General features: G+C 41.3%; 1 protein-coding gene across 10 annotated transcripts in view; it reads left to right on the forward strand.

Moving 5' to 3' along the window:
- The first annotated feature begins 3,407 nt into the window (after nucleotides 1–3,407).
- Nucleotides 3,408–22,063, forward strand: part of LOC132398011 (zinc finger MYM-type protein 3-like) — a 113,089-nt gene continuing 94,433 nt past the window's right edge. For 3 of the 10 annotated variants that reach the window (XM_059976899.1, XM_059976901.1, XM_059976902.1), the window contains exon 1: nucleotides 3,489–4,116. In XM_059976899.1, coding sequence (XP_059832882.1) covers nucleotides 3,684–4,116 — 433 coding nt within the window. In that variant the 5' untranslated portion in view covers nucleotides 3,489–3,683. Of the gene's footprint in view, nucleotides 4,117–22,063 lie in introns of all 10 variants that reach the window. The other 7 variants (XM_059976904.1, XM_059976903.1, XM_059976896.1 and 4 more) reach the window with 5 other exon arrangements.

A 22,063-nucleotide genomic window follows, 5' to 3' on the forward strand; every position in this document is an offset into this window, starting at 1 on the left:
TGTCAAAATTGAGGGGTGACCCTTTAGAATGGAAGTAAAAAGTAATTTTTTTAGCCAGAGAGTAGTAAATCTGTGGAATGCACTGCCACAGACTGTGATGGAGGCCAAGTCCTTGTGTATATTTAGGGTGGAAGTTGATTGTTTCCTGATCGGTCAGAGCATCAAGGATTATGATGAGAAGCCAGGTACATGCGGTTGAAGGGGTCTGGGATCAGCCATGATGGAATGGTGGAGCAGACTCAATGGGCTGAATGGCCTAATTCTGCTCCTATGTCCAGGTACCACTTTGCCTCATCCTAGATGATCCTGTGTAATTCCCCTTCTCCAATGCACCTTCCTTTCAGCAACCCCTAGTCCAAGAACCCAGAGAAAGAACAAGTTCAAATAAATCAATGGTGGGAACTGACTGTTAAACCATAGCAGCAAACTCTGGGATAGAAACTTGTCTGTTAATTATACTGCAAGTCGAAGACTGTACTGTCTGACCACCTTTAGTCTGCCAAATTGTCAGTGGGCTTTACTGAGTAAGCATATAAGGTCTGTGCTAATCTCGGAGGCTTTATGTCAGTAGCCACGGCAAAACATATTGTTCATGACTGTCAGCTACATTCAGACCTGAAGAACTTCATGTGGCTGCTAAAGACTCTAGAATGTCGTTGAGTCATTGCACACACTATTTACACCATTTGAGTATGCAATTGATTATCCAATCATACGCTGACTCTTTAATAATATTTGTTTTCCCAGCTAGATAAATCTATCAAATAAAATACCTAGTATTTTAAGATCTTATATAACAATCCCAAAACTGGTGATAACATACTGAGCAGTCTCAGATAATCCTGTACATAGTTGGTGAAGATGATTCCACTGTTTATATCAAGCAGAGTTCAAGTTCAAGCTCAAGCTTATTGCCATCAGACTGTACATATACAGAACTGAGTGAAACAACGTTTCTCCGGAGCATGGTGTACCCACAAAACATATATCACACACAGCACATAGAGCAAAATATTACCATAAATAAGTTAATGCAATATAATTAAAAATGCTTGAAGTCTACAGCACAGGTAAACAGTAAACCGCTCACTGTCCTCGTGACAAAACGTCAGTGTGGCATGATATTCATTAGTCTCACCGCCTGAGGGAAGAAGCTGTTACACAGTCTGCCAGTCCAAGTCATGATAGTTTTGTAGCTTCTTTCTAATGGTAGTGGATGGATGGGTGGTATGGATTCCTAACTATGCTTTGGGCCCAGCTGCAGAGGTAGATGTTATTAAACTGGATTCAGTGAGTTGAAGGGAAGAAATAGAAACAGGAGAGATGTACAAATGTATTGAGCACAGCAATTCACGTGGATGGGTAAAAATCTTTATAGAAAATCAGTTTAAAATAATGTGCTCTTTCCTACTGAATGATTTATGTTACCCAAGTATTTTAAATGAAACAATTCCTTGTCTGATTACTGCCTTTCATTCCATTGTGGCTTTCTAAGAAGGTATATTGCACCTCAGCTTATGAAAATTTTGCTGTTAGATCTTTAATATGCATTTTCAATTTCTGAGGTAGACCGAAGTGTACTTGCATTCTTTGAGGCCCTCTGTTGGCCGGGGTCGACCGTGGATGTTGGATCCCGGCTCTCTACGTGATAAACAAGCCAATACGCAAGCTGTTGCCCATGCAGGAGCTTCCCCTTCTCCATGCAGCTGATGAACCCAAAGGAACGGCAGAGACCGATTCAGTTTGGCACCAGTGGTGTCGCAGGAGTTGCCAGTTATTTTTCCTTGGGGTTTACTCCCGAAGCCTTCCCCATGAGTGGGTATGGCTGCAAGGCAGCAGAAGTTTGAGATCAGTTTCCTTTCTCCCCGGTAAGCTGACAACCATGGCTAATGAGCTCTGTCTGCCCAAAGCAACTGGTTTTAAAGTGGCAGTATCCCGCCTTTGCCCCTTCTCCTGTCAGTAGAAAGGGTTCTGCCAGGCATAGCCACATGTGAAAGCCATTGAGGCGCACACCATTGAGAGCATTCAACAGGAAGTGGGAACTTATCCCCAATATCACCCCTGGCTATAACAACCTTAACAAACCTGTACATGCACAAATACTATCATATTCCACACTTGGTTGGAATTTAATGTATAATCAACTTTGTATGTTGGACTAATCTATTATAATGATAATGAATGTTTCAAATGGTTTGTTTTTAATTTTTACTTTATTGTCAGCAATATTTGTAAACTAAATTCCACACATTTGCCTGATGTTCTATTGTTTTGCATTTAATACAAATAAGATCAACATGTAATGGTAACAACTTGTAATTATTTTTAATAATAGGTTGTGAATTTCCATTACAAGATACTAATAAGAATTTTAAGATGAGAAACAGTAATGTTAGAAAGTGTTGACAGTTGTAATGAGGATAAAGCATTGCATGTTGTCATAGTGAAAACAGTATGATTGTGGATAAAACATAGATTATTAGTTAATAAATGATAGATTGGATTGCTCAAGAATATTATCAGTTTTGATAGAGTAGGAATAAGACACAGCAGAGTTTTTTTCTCACCTTTGTTCTGCTTGGCAGAGAGTTTTCCTGTCACTTTAAAGGACAGGAAATCACAAAATAGCAGTAACAGAAATAGGAAAGTCCCAAACCTGACAATTTAAAATTTATAAGTCCGAAGAAAATTAAGGTGCTCTTGTTTGACAGGATGCTGCAGTGGAAATCTGCAATGTACAGGCACATAAAATTGACACAGAAATTATTCCATGGCACCCCATACATACATTCCTGAGCAACATTCAATCTACCCTCTGTATTCCAATGTAAATTTTACTCAAACAAAACCTATTCTACAATATCCAAAATTCCCCTAGCTCTCTGCAACATTCACATTTATAGATTAGTCCACAATGCTTCCAACTCCTAATATATACATATAGACCATTAAAATTCGGGTACAGAGGACTTCAAACCACGCAATGTATGCAATGCCACACAAAATCAAATTAGATTAAAACCATTACAAAGGAATAGATTTTTGATACAAATTAATGACAAATTTGGTATTACTTTATTTCCGACAAATAATCTTCCAGAGGAAGTCAGTAAGTTGTGCAGCATCTGTGGGAAGAAAGGAGTCCTGTTGCAGGGTATCAGCCCGAAACATCGACACAGATCCTGCTCGACCTGTTCCTCGAACAGATTGTTTGTTGCTCTGGTTTCCAGCATCTGCTGTCTCTTGTGTCTATATTAGTATATTTACCTCTTTCCCAAATGATTTAGTGATTGATTTGAGTTTGGCACGACTCTAATATTATTTAAGGATTTGCTTTGTTCGAGGTTGGGCTGAACAATGGTCGTTCTGAGGTCTGAATTTGCTGGCTGCATATACTCAGTGGCGAGTCTCGGCGCTGCACTTGTTTTGGGGACAGTATTTGAGGGCTGGTTAGCATTGAAAAAGTGAGACCCAGGAATTAACTATACATTTGATTAAATCTTACCGTTCAACTGTGTTATTTTAAATTGACAACGTCTGCGAGCAGTTTCCACGGTGATGCACTGATGAATACACAGCTTTACGCGGACACATATATGCTTAAAAACTCTTTTAATGACGACCCACCAAAATGAACAAAAAAATTCTGCTGATAATGAAGGTATACGCTTTCCACACAATAAATGTTTGCTTTGCCCCCGAAAAGTTTGCTACAGTATAATATTTTACATTTTTTCCCCGTTGTGACCGACCGTCCGATATTTTTGTATCAAACATTCCCAGGTTATTTACCCCCCCCCCTCCCAAATCGGAGGGGCAAGGAAGGCCCCAACGAACGCGCGCGGAACCACTTCAATGGTTCCGGTGGGGGTCAAGGTACCGCCCCCTGGTTGTCAATCAGCCGCACCGACCCGCCTCCACCGCCTGGCCATGGGGGCGTAGCACCGCCCTCCCGTGCCCGGGCCATCAATCAAAGGCTGCGCCACGCCCCTTCCTCTGTCAATCAGGCGGGGCACCCGGCTTCGCAGCGGTTGTTGGAAAGCGAGGGTATCGGATCCGAGTGGAACCGCCGATATCTGGAGCTGGGTGGTGGTGTTCTTTGCAGCCGTGGCGCAGGTATCTTTGCACTTTTTCGCTTCAATTTATGTCATAAACGGCCTCCAGGAATTTAAAATTGACTTTTCTGTTTACGTCATTAATTCTAGTGGCAATTGAAATGTGGGGGATTGAAGATGATTTTCTGGCATTCTTTCTTCAGGGCTGTGACTGTGCGCCTCACGCTGGGGTGGCTGAATGTAATAATGGCGGACTCGGGCAAATCTGAGTGAACAAAAAAAATCCGCGAGGTGTGCTCCGGTCGAATCGAAGGGGGTTGGGGAGGGGGGAAGGAGTCAGTTTACTGTATTATTTTTAAGTAATTGTGGGACGCATTTCTGTAAAGATTTCCGTGCAACAAATGGCTCGTCTCCGGGAGTAATTGCACAAACTACTAACGATGTGTGATATTTTTTGCATGGTTTGGGATAGTGTTTTGTTTGATGGTAGGTCTGTTTTTATACCTGGTAGCTGTATTAAAATTAAAAAAAAACCCAACCTGCTGGATGGTCAAGGACATTCAGTCTGTTTGTCTATCATTTTGATACTTCTGTTCATGGCCATTGAAATTATTTTTCTTTCTCGTTTCATGCATCAAAGAACTGGGGAGGCTTTATTTTGGTGGGGGGATGGATGGGAGGCGGTGGTGGCAGCTTGGGGCCGTCTCGCCCAGTCAGACGGTGGTTTGTATGGGAGGGGGTGGAATCGGTGAGAGAGGGTGAACTCGTGCTCTGAGGGGTGTGTGTGTGTGTGTGGGGGGGGGGTAGGTTGGTTAGTGGTGGTGGTGGTGGTAGTGGTGGTGGAGGGAATGTTAGGAAGATCCGTTCCAGGTTGGGAGTCTGGCCCGGGATCGCGGACCGGCCCGCCGCGCGTTTTTTTCCCGGAGTGTCTGCTGAGCCCTGGTGGCTGCTGCATTCCAGCTCCCGCCGCCAATCACCGAGGGTCTGCCCTGCCTCTGCTCGGAGCGTGGGGGCTCCGCTCCGCTCCGCTCCCTGCAGCAAAAACAAGGCAGGGAGGCCGGCCGGACGGATGGACGGCCGCGCACGGGAGCAGGGATTGTTGCATTGACAGAGCAGAGGGGGAAATGCCTGCTTTCATCCCGTACTTGGACGCCCTGCTGCAGGCACGAATGTTTGGTTGCTCCGTGCTTTTCAGGCGCTGTCTTACCGCTGGTGTTGAATTGGGTTGGGGGGAGAGTGGTGGGATAGTTGAAGAAAGAAAGCTTTGCAGCCAAGCCCAGAAAGCGAGGGTTAGTCTATTCTATTCAGAAGCTTCAGGATTTGCTTCAAGGGAAAATAATGGGCAGCAGCGTTAAACGTTTATACAGTGGGTTGAGAGTAGTATAAATCGGGGTACTCCGATTATTCTTTACTGTATAGCACAATCTACACATTGCCATCATTTATTAACTAAAGCAAAGCGGGTAACTCTTCGTGATAAAAAAATAAAGGAAATCAACACCAGAGCCTTAAATGTGAAACAGTAAAGGTTGTAAGTGCTCTGGAGGATAAGCAGCATTCGAGAGAGAAACGAGTAACATTTTTCGTCAATTACTCCGTGTTTTTACTCCTGTCATGTTTTGTGTTTTCTCTCCCCTTCTCCCGCCATTATTTCTTTCATTCCCGAAGGCTGGCATGTACTCCTTATTTGGAATCCTTCCTACTTTACATATACAAATACTCCCATCTATCCTGGTTGGATTACTAGAACTGTGCAATGGAGTAAACATACTCTAGCTCAGTCAGACGGTTAACAATGAATTAAAATGTTTATACTTTTAAATTTTCAGCTTCTGTAGCATTTTGCTCCTGTTATGGTGCACTGTAGCTGCAGAAGGAAGGCAGGTGTACAAGATAGCTAATTTTTAAATTTTGGAATCTGATATACCATATTTGCCAGTTGTTTACATCATTGGTGGTGAGTCTTGGGGCACCTTGATGTGGTTTGCGAAGCATTCATCTGTGCAGACTGCAGATATTCCCTCATGTCTGAGTGAGAAGAAACCTTGCTCAAATGCCATATTACTTGATTGCATCTTGAGCATTTTAGTGACTGTTTTTACACTGTCTTTTCCAATATTATTGCTGAGTTTTTTGGGATGATAAAATAGTAATCATGAAGAATTTTATTTATTTGAAGTATGCAAAGTCTCAAGTGCTGCTTGATTTAGCTGCAGCCGAGAAAAGAATCTGAATCAGGTTTATTATCACTGAGATAGGTTGGGAAATTTGCTTTGCAGTAGCAGGACAGTGAAAGACAAAAATTACCATATATGAAACAAATGGTGCAAAAGACAAAATGAGGCTGTATTCATGGACAATTTAAATCTTGATGGTGGAGGGGAAGAATCTATACTTAAAACATTGAGTGGGTCTTCGGGCTCTTGTGTCTCAGTGGTATTAACATGAAGAAGGCATGTCTTAGATAATGGCCTTTTAATGATTTTCTGATTGAACACATAATCATTTTTATTAGCCATCCCATTGTCAATAACAGGTTTCATATATTGTCTCATTCATGGAATGTAACTGGTTTGAGCATTCATTGCTACATTTTGGACGACCAAACTTCTTTATGGACATGCTCTTGTCTTCAGATTATCCTGGAATCTTTATTTTCTCTGCTATTAGATCTCCATTATCTTCACTCTTGCATTCAATGATGGGTTCATTGACCAAATGGATTTTAATTTTGGTGTGGTGTTGCTGCCCCTGACCCCAGCCCTTGCACAGCTTGCAGTCTTTTCTAGTTTCTGTCCTCAATTTGTGAGACCTTACTCCTGCTCTGCTCCCACATTGCCAGTAAATTGTTGTCAATCCACTCTCTCCCCCCGATTCTCCTATTAGCTGGCAATGTTAAATGTTTCCCTAGTGACTATTTGTGCGTCTTCAAATATTAATCATTATTACTCAGAACCAGCCTGCTTCCCAAACTTCTACCTCTCATTTCAATGTCCTGAATCCATTATCCCCTCACAAATCCATGTTCATTTTTCCTGGAATTCCTTGAGTGAATCCACACATAAGATGTCATTTTCTTCCAAGTTGCTAAATGTGGGAAGAAGTAATCTCAAACTATGTTCTTTCCAATCTTTTTCTTTATATCCTTTCAACATAGTCTTTGTTGAAACCTTCATTGTCAGGCAACTGGATGAGATCGGACTCGGTTGTGTTCTCCTCTAGCCAATCAAGAAATTGGCTGTAATGGTTACTTTTTTGCCAATAAACTTAACCTTGGTGACTTGCCTGTGTAAAGATCTGTCCTTATTTTATTTCTCATCCATCCATTGAACCAGAGTAGATCATTAAATCTTCATGTGTTCACTACACTTTATACTACCTTGCCCTCTGCTAAATATTGGTAGGTCTGTAGACAGTTTTGTTAGGTCTTTGGTCTTCTCTTTTCTCTCTCTCCCTCCCCCCCCCAATCAGTTCCCAACTCCATCTTCTTCTCCAGATGCATCACATTTGACTTGGGATATGTAACTTTGCCTAGCTGGTTCCCCTTCTGTGGCTCTTGAGCCTAGCCATGCCTCAGAATGTGAAACTAAAGCCCCGAGTCGTGTCTGTGTTTCCTCTAGAGCAGGGATTCCCAGCTGAGGGTCCACGGTCCAGATGCGTAACGGTATTGGTCCATAGCATAAAAATTGGTTTGGAGTCTCTGCTCTAGACTTTTGCGAAACATGGATGTCTCTTGTTCTGCAATCTGTAAACATGAGGCCATGCAATGTATCATGCTAACTTCAAATGGCTCCCCATTAAGGGATGCCTCAATTTCATTTCAAGCCCCATATCCATCCTAGAAAATCAGTTTCAATTTTTGGCACTTCAAACTCCTTGAACCTAAATATTCCATCAGGGATGGCTCTACTTCCAGCTGTCAAATTACCTGCCTTGACTAGAGCATTTACTTCACTCATGGAGTGATTTTGAGGCAACTAGATAGTATTGGTGTGTCATGGGTGACTCTAGGATGTTACTTAATTTATTGTAAAGTTGTGTATATTCATATGGCTGGCAGTGTCTATAATGTATTCATTGTTTAGAATTGATTTGGATCAAAACACATTATCCTTTTAGTTTGATGTGAGGTTGTCACTGAGCACAACATTGTTTATGCAGTTAAAAGAGCCACGCAGTCTTAATTACAGATTGCAATAGATTGAAAGCATTTGATTTTAACATCTGTTAAAGAACAGAAACATTAGAATATCATTTTATCTGTGGTGGGGGCCAGGTTACTTGGAGCCAAAATAGTTGGGAGATGGGATCTAGAAACCCAGAGACAGAATTCATTGTAAAATGTTTAGAGTCGTAGAGAAGTACAGCACAGAAACAGGTCCTTTGGCCCATCTAGTTCATGCCAAAACAATTTAAACTGCCTACTCCCATTGACCTGCACCAGGATTGTTACCCTCAATATTCTTACTATATATGTATCTATCTGAACTTCTGTTAAATGTTGAAATCGAGCTCACGTGCACCACTTGTGCTGACAGCTCATTCCACACTCTCACGACAGAATGAAGAAGTTTCCCCTCATTTTAAACTTTTCACCCTTAACCCATGACCTCTGGTTGTAGTCCCACCCAACCTCAGTAGAAAAAGCCTGCTTGAATTTACCCACTCTACACCCCTCATTTTGCATATCTGTACCTCTCTCTATTTTGCATTCTAAGGAATGCAGTCCTAACACATTCAATCTTGTAACTCAGGTCCTCCAGACCCTACAACATTCTTGTAAATTTTCTCTGGACTCTTTCAACCTTGTTTACAACTTTCTTGTAGGTAGGTGACCAAAAACTGAACACAATACTCCAATTTAGACCTCACCGATATCTCCTACAACTTCAACATAATGTCCTATTTCCTGTACTCAGTGCATTGGTTTATAAAGGCCAGTGTGCCAAACACTTTCTTTATAACCTTATGTACCTGTGAGGCCACTTTAAATGAATTGTGTACTTGAATTCCCAGATCCTTTTGTTCTGCCACACTCCTCAAAGACCTACTATTCACTGTAAACCTACCGTGGTTGGTCATATCAAAGTGCAAAACCTCATACTTGTCTGCAGTAAATTATATCTGCCATTTTTTAGCTAATTTTTTCAGCTGATGCAGATCCTGCTGCAAGCCATGATGGCCATCCTCACCCCCGCCCCCAAAGTCTTGGTGGTATCGCAAATTTGCTGATCCAGTTAGCCACATTATCTTCCAGATCATTGATAAAAATGATAAACAGTTAAGGACCCAGCACTGATCCCTGTTGTACTCTGCTAGTCACAGGCCTCCAGACAGAGGCATCCATCTGCTACCACTCTCTGGCTTCTCCCACAAAGCCAATGTCTCATCCACTTTACCACTACATCCTGAATGCCGAGCGACTGAACCTTCCTGACCAACTTCCCATGAGGGAAGTGCATTACTGAAGTCCATGTAGACAGCATCCACTGCCTTGCCTTCATCCACTTTGCTGGTAACTTCCTTGAAAAGCTCTAAGATTGGTTAGCCATGATCTACCACACATGAAGCCATGCTGACTATCGTTAATCGGTCCATGTCTAACCAAATACTTATATCTGGTTTCTCAGAATTCCTTTCAATAACTTTACCACAACTGATATCAGGCACACTGGCTATATTTTCCTGTTCTCTGTGTAGAGCCTTTTTTAAGCAGCAGAACAACATTGGCTATCCTCTAATCCTCTAGTAATTCAGTCACTAACGATGTTTTAAGTATCTCTACTAGGGTCCTGGCAATTTCTGCACTTGCCTCTTGTAGGGTCTGAGGGTACACCTTATCCACCCTGATTTGCCTCAAGGTGGTAGTAAACATCTCTGTAATCTGTACAGGGTCTATGAAGCTGATGCTGCTTTGCCTCGCTTCTATAGATTCTGTATCCATCTTCCAGGTAAATACAGATGCAAAGAATGCATTTAAGATCTCCCCCATCTGTTTTGGCTCCACACATGGATTACCATTCTAGTTTTCCTGAGGTTCAGTTTTGTCCATTGTATTCCTTTTACTCTTAACATATCTGTAGAATCTCTGAGGATTCTCCTTTACCTCGTCTGCTTGAGCAGCTTCATGCCTTCTTGTAGCCATCCTGATTTCTTTCTTAAGTAGTCTCTAGGAAAACTGGAATGGTAATCTATGTGTGGAGCCAAAACAAATGGGGGAGATCTTAAATGAGTACAGGGCTACGGTGGGAAACTTTGTCACATGGTGTGAGCAGAATCATCTGCAGCTTAATGTGAAAAGGACTAAGGAGCTGGTGGTGGACCTGAGGAGGGCCAAGGCACCGGTGACCCCTGTTTCCATCCAAAGGGTCAGTGTGGACATGGTGGAGGATTACAAGTATCTGGGGTTACGAATTGACAATAAACTGGACTGGTCAAAGAACACTCAGGCTGTCTGCAAGAAGGGTCAGAGCCGTCTCTATTTCCTGAGGAAACTGAGGTCCTTTAACATCTGCCGGGCAATGCTGTTGTACGAGTCTGTGGTGGCCAGTGCTATCATGTTTGCTGTTGTGTGCTGGGGCAGCAGGCTGAAGGTAGCAGACACCAACAGAATCAACAAATTCATTCGTAAGGCCAGTGATGTTGTGGAGGTGGAACTGGACTCTCTGACGGTGGTGTCTGAAAAGAGGATGCTGTCCAAGTTGCATGCCATCTTGGACAATGTCTCCCATCCACTCCATAATGTACTGGTTAGGCACAGGAGTTCATTCAGCCAGAGACTCATTCCACTGAGATGCAACACTGAGCGTCATAAGAAGTCATTCCTGCCTGTGGCCATTAAACTTTACGACTCCTCCCTTGGAGTGTCAGACACTCTGAGCCAATAGTCTGGTCCTGGACTTATTTCCACTTGGCATAATTTGCTTATTATCATTTAATTATTTCTGGTTTTATTTTGCTATATTTCTACTCAATTCTTGGTGCAACTGTAACGAAACCCAATTTCCCTCAGGATCAATAAAGTATGTCTGTCTGTCTGTCTGTCTGTCATGCATCTCTTGTACTCAGTAAGCACCTTATTTGTTCCTACTTGCCTATACCTGCTATGCACTTCCTTTTTTTCTTTTAACCAGGGCCTCAAAGGTTCCCTACGCTTGTTATCTTTACCTTTTGTTCTGACAGGCACATACAAGCTTTGTAGTCTCAGAATTTTGGTTTTGAAGGCCTCCCACTTTCCAAGTATACTTTTGCCAGAAAAGTGTTTATCCCAATACACACTTGCTAGATCACTTCTGATTCAAAATTAGCCTTTCTCCAATTTAGAATCTCAACTGGTGGACCAGAGTCATCTTTTGCATATTTGCTTTAAATCTAATGGCCTTGTGGTTACTAGTTGCAAAGTGCTTTCCTACATAAACTTCTGTCACCTATCCTGTCCCGATTCCAAGTGTTGGTCCATGGCCTGAGCTTAGCAGCCTTTCCTAGGATACTTCTTGCATTGAAATATATGCAGCTCAGGACACTAGTTGCACTATGCCTAACCTTTTGATTCCTGACTTTGAGGTCTTGCAAACATCTGCCTTCACAACCTCTCTAGCTGTTCCGGCTGTCTGGTTCCTACCCCCCTGTAACTCTGGTTTAAGTTTACCATGCAGTATTAATAAACCTTCCTGCTGGGACATTCGTTTCCCACCAGTTCAGGTGCTAACTGTCCCTTCTGTACAGGTCCCATCTTCCCTGGAAGAGAGCCCAATGAACCAAAAATATGCCCACTCCCCTACACCAGCTTCTTAGCTATCGGTTAATCTGTATAACCTTCCTAGTTCTGGCCTCACTAGCATGTGGCAGGGGTAGCAATCCTACAATCATAACCCTGGAGATCCTGCTCTTTTAACTTGGCACCTAACTCCCTGAACTCCCTATGCAGAACCTCGTCATTCGTCCTTTCAATGTTTCTGGTACCTATATGGACCATGGCCTCCGGCTGTTTACCCTCCCACTTAAGAATGCTGAGGATTTGGTCCAAGCTGTCTCGAACCCTGGCATTGAGAGGAACATACCATCCGAGAATCTCTTTCTTACCCACAGAGCTTCTGTCTATTTGCCTAACAAATAAATACTCTATCAGCATGCCTCTTTGTGATAATTGTGAATTAATTTTGACATAATTTGTCAGAAACATGCACAGTGACCACTTTGGTATACATGTTCACCTCATTAATGCAAATATCTAATCAGTCAGGCATGTGGCTGCATGTCAGTCCACAAAAGAATGCAGACATGGTCAATAGGTTCAGTCAGGGTGGTTTGAATATCTCCAGAAACTGCTGATCACTTGGGATTTTCATGCACAACAGTCACTAGAGTTTACAGAGGATGGTGCAAAAAAAATCTATGAGCAGCAATTCTTTGGGCAAAAACACCTCGTTGAAGTGAGATATCCAAGGAGAATGGCCAGACTGGTTCAAGCTGGCAGGAAGGTAGTAACTCAACCACATGTTAAAACAGCAGTGTGTAGAAGAGCATTTCTGAACCCACAGCACATCAAACCTGAAGTGGATGGACTACAGCAGCAGCAGACCACAAATATATATTCAGTTACCACAAAGGTTGTTCCAGTGGATTGACTGGGAAGGATGCTGACTTGATTTTTTTTAAATTGATTGAGCCTTAGTTTTTGTCTCGAGCTGGCAAGTGCACCTGAAACATTTCAGAGTATTTAATAGGAATGGTATAGGAAGTAATTTGTGTGTGTGCAGTGGGATGCATTTGAGATGTTTATTGGTTTGATTAAAGTGTAATTTCCAGAGTTATATTGCGGCTGCTGCTGATTGCATTCATATGAGATGTTGTTCTGCCAAAGATTACTTGCAGGCCAAAATGTTGATTTTTTTTAAATTCCAAGATCGGCAGCAGACCAATGCTTTAATTCATAATGTATTTATTTGGGTGTCAGGCCAGCTTGTGCTTGTTGATATTAGACTGGTTGTCCATGAGCGATGCACTTAAGATTCATAGAGTTATGCAGCAAGAAAATAGACTTTTTGGCCCAGCTCGTCCATGCTGACCAAGATGTCTATGCTAATTCCATTTACATGCATTTGGCCAATCTCCCTCAATCTTCCTATCTATGTACCTATCCAAATGTCTTTTAAAGTTTCTAATAGTCCTGGCCTCTATTACTTCTTTTAAAGCTTGGTCCATAATACCCACCACCCTCTGTGTGTGGGGGGAGCAATTGTCCATGATTCATCCTGAGCAGCTGCATAATAGATGATCACAGCTGATTTATAGGCTGTCCATGATTCATCCTGAGCAGCTGCATAATAGATGATCACAGCTGATTTATAGGCTGTCCCAAGTATGTATGTACATGTGTACACATATGCACACTCACTACCACCACCATCTTGGACGATCAACCCAGTGGATGACTTGTGTTGGTCTGTTGGTCATGTTGGAGCATACTACAGCTTGATGCAGCCAATCCAACTGCTTTGTGGGGGAGATTCACAATCTAGGGTCTTTTCGCCATTGAAAAGCTGAGTTTACCAAGCAGTAGAGACAATGATGTTAAGTTTAAAAAGCTGTGCCAATACTACCATGTATAGACTTGAGCAATACTAAATGTATTGACCAGATAACACAATATAATGGGTTTTACATTGTATTCTTGAGTGCATTTTTTATTATGAATAAAGTTTACATTTGAATTTCATAAGTTCAATTTTCTTACATTTGGCCCATTTTCCTGTGAATCTTTCCCATACATCTTTTGCAGATGTTGTGATTGTAAGAGAATCTTGAATGGACATTTTGAACTCACAATCTATCACATTATGATTTTGCACTTTATCATTAACCTGCACTTCACTCATTTGGCTCTTTATTTGCATTGTTGTTACTTTACCTAATTCTAGTTCAATGCACTGTATAATCTGTGTAAAGGGTTTGCAAGACAAATTTTTCATTGTATCTTGGTACATGTGACAGCAATAAACAAATGCTAATAAATATACCTGCCACCGCTGCCTCTTTTATCAGCTATTTCCATATACCCACCCATTTCTCCTCTGATCTTAAACCTATGCTTTCTAGTCTTATAACATAAGACAGGTTTAGAATTTTACCATTTTTTGCTCCATTATGACAATTATCCCTCTCAACCCCATTCTCCTGCCTTCTCCCCATAACCTTCAACACCCTTACTAATCAAGAATGTATCAGTTTCCGCTTAAATATACTCAGTGAATTAGCCTCCGCAGCCCTTTATGGCAATATATTGCACAGATTCACTACCGTCTGTCTAAAGAAACACCTCCTAATCTCTGTTTTAAAGGGACATCCTTGTATTCTGAGGTGATGCCCTCTGGTCCAAGACTCCCCTGTGTTGGAAACATTCTCTTCACATCTGATTTAGGCTTTTAAATATATGATAAGTTTCATTAAGATCCCCTTTATTCTTCTGAACTCCAGTAAGTATAGACTCCACAGCCCTGGGAAATCAAGACCTATTGACCCTAATAGAATGTATGGCTTTTAGAGTGTATTGGAGCTTTTGGTTATATTATGATGTATGTTTTGGTTCTGGCAAAGTTGTTAGCCATATTAAGTTCTTATATTTTTGTCCTGTTATCTACAGACTTATTCAGTTATTCTGTGAGGTGCAAGTAAGCTGATTACTCATAGCTATAAGTTAGAAATGCCAAGATTGATTTTTTTTGCTGCTAAATTAAACAGCTAACTTAAATTTAAATGTCAACTTGCTGATAGCCTTCATTTATGAGAGCGGTTCTACAGCTAAATCCTGATCTGCCGTTTTCTCTACCTTCTCCTTTGAAATGTTAACCACTTCTCGGCAAATTCAGCCTTGCAGTGCTTTGCACTTTTGCTTAGAAATATAGGATTTTGTGTATTCACCTAGGTTATAAAGTTGCGAGTGCAAGCTTGTTTTACATCCGTATATCTCACTGAAGCACGTTTATATTTCTGTGCCACAAGCTCTGTTTCAGGAAATGGTTTAACTAGATCTCATTATATTGAATATAATCACAAGTTGCCTGCCCAAGCAACTCACCATACAGTGCTGAAAAATCATCTTTCTCTTGTCCATAATAATCCTTAAATCATTTGCATTCTGTCTCTCCTCCTGGATGTGCATGAATGTCAGGAATGTGTTGATTACTATGTCTTGGATCACCATTTTGACCTGTAACGGCTTTCATTTAGTTCTCTCTCTCTCTCCCCCCCCCCCCCCCAGTTAAGTTTCTTTTGCCATACTCTTAAAATGATTTTCTCCTTTATCACTGATTATACTTTAAGAAGGTTTCTTCCTCTTCCCTCAGTCTCATTCCCACTGAATGAACTAAGCCTTCTGGTAACATGCTAACTGATTGTTCTCTATATTTCCAAGTGGGTACCAGAACGGGCAAGGACAGGACCTTTTTGAGCCTGTTGTAACATTATCTGCCATTTCAATGCCAGATGCTAGCTCTCCTCGTGGTCACCTGATGATGTTTGTTTCTAGAAATCTATCTGTTATCTTAAATATAATCATTGACTTTGCCTCCACTCCTATGATATAAAACTCCAAGTTCACACTCTGAAGAAATTTCTTATCTCAGTTCTTATCCTTGTCCTGAAACTGACCCCCTTGTTCTTGCCCTCTGACCCAGACAGGAGCTTGTTATTTTATATTTCACTAATGAAGTTGCATCTCATTCTTCCATAGCACAATTGCATAGAGGCATGTTTGACCCTCCAAGTATCATATTGATTGATTTCTGCTCCTTGTGCTTTTCCACTTTTAGGATCTACCTTCCACTAATAAGGTGTTACCTCTTTGCTACTTTTGCCTTTCTATTCAGTATCTCAAACATAAGATCCTAAGACATACTGTAGGAGCAGAATTAAGCCATTTGGTTCATTGAGTCTGCTCTTCTATTCCATCATGCTTGATTTATTACCCTTCTCAACCCCATTCTCTTGCCTTCTCTCCGTAACCTTTGATGCCCTGATTGATCAAGATCTTGTCCATTTCTGCTGTAAGTATACTTGGATGACTTGGCCTCCATGGCTGTCTGTGACGATGAAGTACACAGACTCACCACCATTTGGCTAAATAAATTCCTCCTTATCTCAGTTCTAAATGGGCATCCCTCTATTCTGAGGCTGTGCACTCTGGTTGGAGACTCTCCCAGTATAGGAAATATCATCTCCACGTCCACTATATCTAGGCCTTTGAATATTCAGTGGTTTCAATCAGATCTCCCCTTGTTCTTCCAACTTCAGCATGTACAAGCCCTGAGCTATCAAATGCTCCTTATATTTTAACCCTTCCATTCATCGAACAGTACAGCACTGTACAGGCCATTCAGCATACAATGTTGTGCTGGCCTACACAGCCCATTACTCTTCATTTCTCTTCCACCCATCTGTCGATCTGAGAGTTTCTCAAATGCCCCAGTTGTATCGTCCTCTCCCACCACCCCAGCACCGAACGGTCTCTCTGTAAAGTAACCAGACTGAAATCTCACCGAAACTCTCCTTCACTCACCATCAACTGATGTCCTCAAATATTGGCCATGGCCACCCTGGGGAAAAGGCTCTAACTGTCCACTCTATCCATGACAGTCATAATTTATACCATACCTTCTTCTGACTGCTCTCTGTCCCTTTTCAGGATATTATTGGCGCATTCAGAAACATCTTGGACCCTGGCACCTGGGAGGCAATGTCCCATCCGTGTTTCTTTTTTGCGACCACAGAATTGTCTCTCTGTCCCCTTAAATACAGAGTCCCCGATCACTGCTACCACCTCCAGACCCTCTCCATTGCTAGCTAGCACGTCTTTTCTTGGATAAGGGGCCAAAAGTTGCTTACGATACTCCAAGCGTGGTCTGACAAATGCCTTATAAAACCCTCAGCATTATATCCTTGCTGTTATATTCTAGTCCTCTAGAAAAGTTTGCTAACATTGCATTTGCCTTCCTTGTCAATGACTTAACCTGCAAATTAACCTTTAGGGATTTCTGCACGAGGACTCCCAAGTCCCTTTGCACCTTTGATTTTTGAATTTTCTCCCTATTTATAAAATGGAGTACAGCTTTATCCAGTCTACCAAAGTGCATGACCATATACTTTGTTGCACTATATTCCATCTGCCACTTCTTTGCCGTTTTCCCAATCTAAGTCCTGTAGACACCCTGCTTTCTACCTGTCCCTCCACTGATCTTTGCATCGTCTGCAAACTTGGCCACAAAGCCATTGATTTCTTCATCCAAGTCAGTGACATAATGTGAAAATGATCCCTGCAGAACAACACCTTTAGCCACCAGCCGACAACCAGGATAGGCCCCGACTCTTCGCCTCCTGCCAATCTTCTATCCATGCTTGTACCTTCTGCAATATCAGCCTGATGTGCCGCACCTTATCAAAGCCTCCTGAAAATCTAAATAAACAACATCCATTGACTCCCCTTTGTCTGTCCTGCTTGTTATTTCCTCAAATAATTCCAACAGATTTGTCAGGCAAGATTTCCACCTTAAGGAAACCGTGATGACTGGCCCATTTTGTCATGAGCCTCTAAGTACCCAGAAATCTCATCCTTAATAATAGACTCCAGAATCTTTCCAACCATTGAACTCAGGCTATCTGGCCTATAATTTCTTTTTTTCTGCCTCCCTTCTGAAAGAGTGGAGTGATAATTGCAATTTTCCATTCCTCTTGAACCATTCCAGAATCTACTGATTCTTGAAAGATCATTATTAATTTGTCCAGTCTCTTCAGCTACTTATTTCAGATCCCTTGAGCACAGTCCATCTGGTCCAGGTGACTTATCTACCTCAAGACCTTTCAACTTCCCACAACCACCTTAGTAATAGCAACTAAACTCACTTCTCATCCTGACACTCTTGAATTTCTGGCATTCTGCTGGTGTCTTCCATAGTGAACACTGACACAAAATATTTATTAAGTTTCTCTGCCATTTCTTTGTCCCCATTACTACCTCTCCAATATCATTTTCCAGTGGTCCAATGTCCACTCTCAGCTCTTTTTATTTATCTGAAAGAAATTTGCTGTGTTGTCTTGGCTAGCTCACCTTCGTATTTCATCTTTTCTCTCTTTATAGCCTTTTTAAAAATTACTTTCTGTTGGTTTTTAAAAGCTTCCCAATCCTCTACCTTCTTGTTAATATTTTCTATATTATATGCCATCTCTTTTGCATTTATGCTTTCTCTGAGTTTCCTTGTTAGCCACTGTTGCCTCATTCTCTTTAGAATACTTCATCTTTGGGATATACGTTTCCTGCACCTTCCAAGATTGCTCCCATTCCTGGTTTGCAATCATCCCCGCTAGTGTCCCCTTCCAGTCAACATAGGCTAGCTTCTTCCTCATGCCTTTATAATTCCCTTTACTCCACTGTAATGCTGATATATCTGCTTTCATCTTTTCAAAAAGCAGGGTGAATTGCATCATGATTACGCCTCATAATGAATTTCTAATCAAGTCTATGTCTTTACGTAACACCCAATTCAGAATTGCTGTTCCCATAATGGGCTCAACCATGAAGCCATTTTACAGGCATTTTACAAATTCAATCTCTGGGATCTAGCCCCAACCTGATTTTCCCAATCTACCTGCATATTGAAATCCCTCATGACTATCACAGTATTGCCCTTTTCGCTTGCTTTTTCTATCTCCCTTTATAGTTGTAGCCCACATCCTGGCTACTGTTTGGAGGCCTGTATATAACTCCTATCTGTGTTTTAATATCCTTTAAATTACTTAACTTTACCCACAAGGATTCAAAATCTTTGGATCCTATGTCACCTCTTTTTGAGGATTTGATTTCAAGTTTTTTTTTTAACCAACAGAGTCACCCCAACCCTCTGACTATCTGCCTGTCCTTTTATGCTAGGCTCCTAACTATAATCTTCTTTCAGCCATGACTCAGTGATGCCCACAAGATCATACTTGCCAATCTCTAACTGTTCTATAAGATCAGCTACCTTATTCAGTAAATTTCAAACATTGAAATATAACTCATTCAGTCCTGAATTCATTGCCGTTTTTGATTTTTGGCCCCTGTTACATGTTGACTTCGTCTTATCATCTGCCTGTTGTTCCTCGACAAGCTGCATTTCGTTTTACACCAACTGCCCCATCCTTAACCCTATCACTCTGTTTCCCATGACCCTGCCAAATTAGCTTAAACCCTCCAGAACAGCTCTAGCAAACATGCCCACAATGGTTTGGTCTCCCTTGGGTTCAGATGTCTGCAGAACTCTGAAATCCTGGCCCCCCCCCCCCCCCCCGCGGCAACGTGTTGGCTCTGAATTCTTTTTTAAATATATCCTTATTTAGTTCAAATAATTTTAAACTGTGGCACCTATGATAATCAACAGTTTCAGTCTCATTCTGTTTTATCACTCTTAAAATAAGAACATACAAGGAATTTTTTTGTATGTGTACTTGATTTTGAACATTTAATATGTAAACAGTGTGTAGAGTTCAAATAGCTTTTTGTGTCCCTTCAGAAGTCTTCGATTTGTTGCATAGATGTTATGAGAAAGTAAGCTGTGTGGATTTAACTGATGGTTCCCATTATTTTGTTCTTCACTACTTTGTATTGGTTTTTGGAGAGTGACAGAGAATTGACCTCTCAGTGCTACTTTCTCCTGTTGAGCTTCTGCCAACTGGAGCAGCTCTCTGGAGGATGTAGTTGAGTATATGAAGCTGTTTCCTGCATAATAACAGTTTTCCACTTAATTTAGAAGCAGTTATATTGTTTGATGTCAAAAACACTGAAACAGCTCTTCATTTAGATTGAACTGGGAATTGGAGCTCAAATCCATAAAATGATGGGTGATTGGTGATGGACTAAGACAGGCATTATTTATATATTGCCAAAGGAAACAAGCAGTTAGATTATTGGCTATTTGCCATCTTCACCTCAGCATCATGTCTTTCACTAGTCTGGCAAGTGATAAACCTTGCAATGTTATATATTTTAGAATTCTAATGGAAATGTATTGGCATCTTTAATATAACGAGCTATTGCATGTAGTTAAGGGAACAGTGCTTCAGTGATTACCAAGGAAGTGAGGAATGATGCATAAAGAAATTAAAAGGAAGTTTTCAATTTTAGTTACAAATGTGTAGAAAAAGTAAGGGCTTTTATAAATCTGTGTCATGTGCATGATATGAACAAGTATTTGATGCAGAGTAATTAAGCCAACAGTTTTATCACAAGTCATGCTGTTCCCATTATTTTAGCACACAATCAATTATCATTTATATACAACCTCAAGCAAATAACTTGTAGTTATAAAATGAATTCCAGCTATTGTGAGCAGTGACTGAGAGAGCTCTGAACTGTAGGCCTTAGCTCAAGCAATCATAGAGTGACTATACCCAGTTTCAATGTGCATTTTGTTACAGATGTCCCAGTTTGAGAATGTGAGTAGTGAAAAGGGTCTCATGGGGATATAGACAACTTAAGTGAGTGAGAATGTGTCAAGTTTCCACCATGTTATGTTATGTTTGCCATTATCCACTTTGAAAGACACAAAAGCAGAATTTTTAAACTGGTTGAGAGTTCAGATCTACCGAGCTATGCTTGTCGATAAATCATTGAAAGCGAGTATGTAGGTGTACCAGATGATTTAGGAAGGGAAATGATACACGATTGAAGGTTGCATAGCTGGTAGGAATGCTCCATCACAACTCCATTGACTGCGTTCAATCCTGACGTGTGTTGCTGTCTGTGCAGTGTCCCTATCATCAGTTCATCAGGTCCTACGGTATAGTGCCTATAAAGAGTATTCAGCCTCCCCCCCCCCCCCCCCCCCAAGATGCTTTCATGTTGTATTGTTTTATAACATTGAATCACAGTGGTTTTAATTTGGATTTTTTTGACACTGGTCAACAGATAAGACTCATGTTAAAGTGAAATCAAATTTCTACAAATTGGTTTATTACAATTATTAAACACAAAATTTACTGCTTAATTACTCACCCCTTTCAAGTCAGTATTTAGTAGATGAACCTTTTGACAGCAATTACAGCTTTGAGTTTGTGTGGCTAGGTGCTTATCAGCTTTGCACATCTGGAAACTGCAGTTTTCCTCCATTCTTCTTGACAGAACTGCTCAAGCTCTTGTCAGGTTGCATGGGGATCGCCATTGAACTGCCTGCCCTTTTCAAGTCCAGCCACAAATTCTCAATTGGATTAAGGTCTGGACTCCGCAAAGACATTAACTTTGTTCTTAAGCCATTCCTGTGTAACTTTGGCTTTATGCTTGGGGTCTTTGTCTTACTGGAAAACAGATCTGCATTAGGTTTTCCCTGTGGATCTGCATGAGGATTTCCCTGTGGTTTGCTGCATTCATTTTACCCTCTACCTTCACAAGCCTTCCAGGGCCTGCTGCCGTGAAGCATCCCCACAGCGTGATGCAGTCACCACCAGGCTTCATGGATGGTGTTTTTTTTTGATGTGCGGTGTTCTGCTTGACACCAGACATAGCGTTTAGCTTGATGGCCAAAAAGCTCAACTTTAGTTTCATCAGATCATAAAATCCTCCTACTGACTTCAGAGTCTCCCACATGCCTTCTGACGAACTCTAGCCAAGATTTCATGGGAGTTTTTATCAATAGTGGCTTTCTCTTTGCTAGTCTCCCATAAAGCTGTGACTGGTGAAGCACCCGGACAACAGTTGTCGTATGCACAGTCTCTCCCATTTCAGCCACTGAAGCTTGTAACTCCTTCAAAGTTGTCGTAGGTCTCTTGGTGGCCTCCCTCACTAGTCCCCTTGCACAGTCACTCAATTTTTGAGGACTGCTTGTTGTAGGCAGATTTAGAGCTATGTCATATTCTTTCCATTTCTTGATGATTGACTTAACTGTACTCTAAGGGATAGTCAGTGATTTGAATATTTTTTTTTTGCATTCATCTCCTGACTTGTGCTTTTCAATAACCTTTTTGTGGAGTTGCTTTAAGTGTTCTTT

Source organism: Hypanus sabinus, chromosome 8 (genome assembly GCF_030144855.1).
Source record: "Hypanus sabinus isolate sHypSab1 chromosome 8, sHypSab1.hap1, whole genome shotgun sequence".
Taxonomy (NCBI): Eukaryota; Metazoa; Chordata; class Chondrichthyes; order Myliobatiformes; family Dasyatidae; genus Hypanus; species Hypanus sabinus.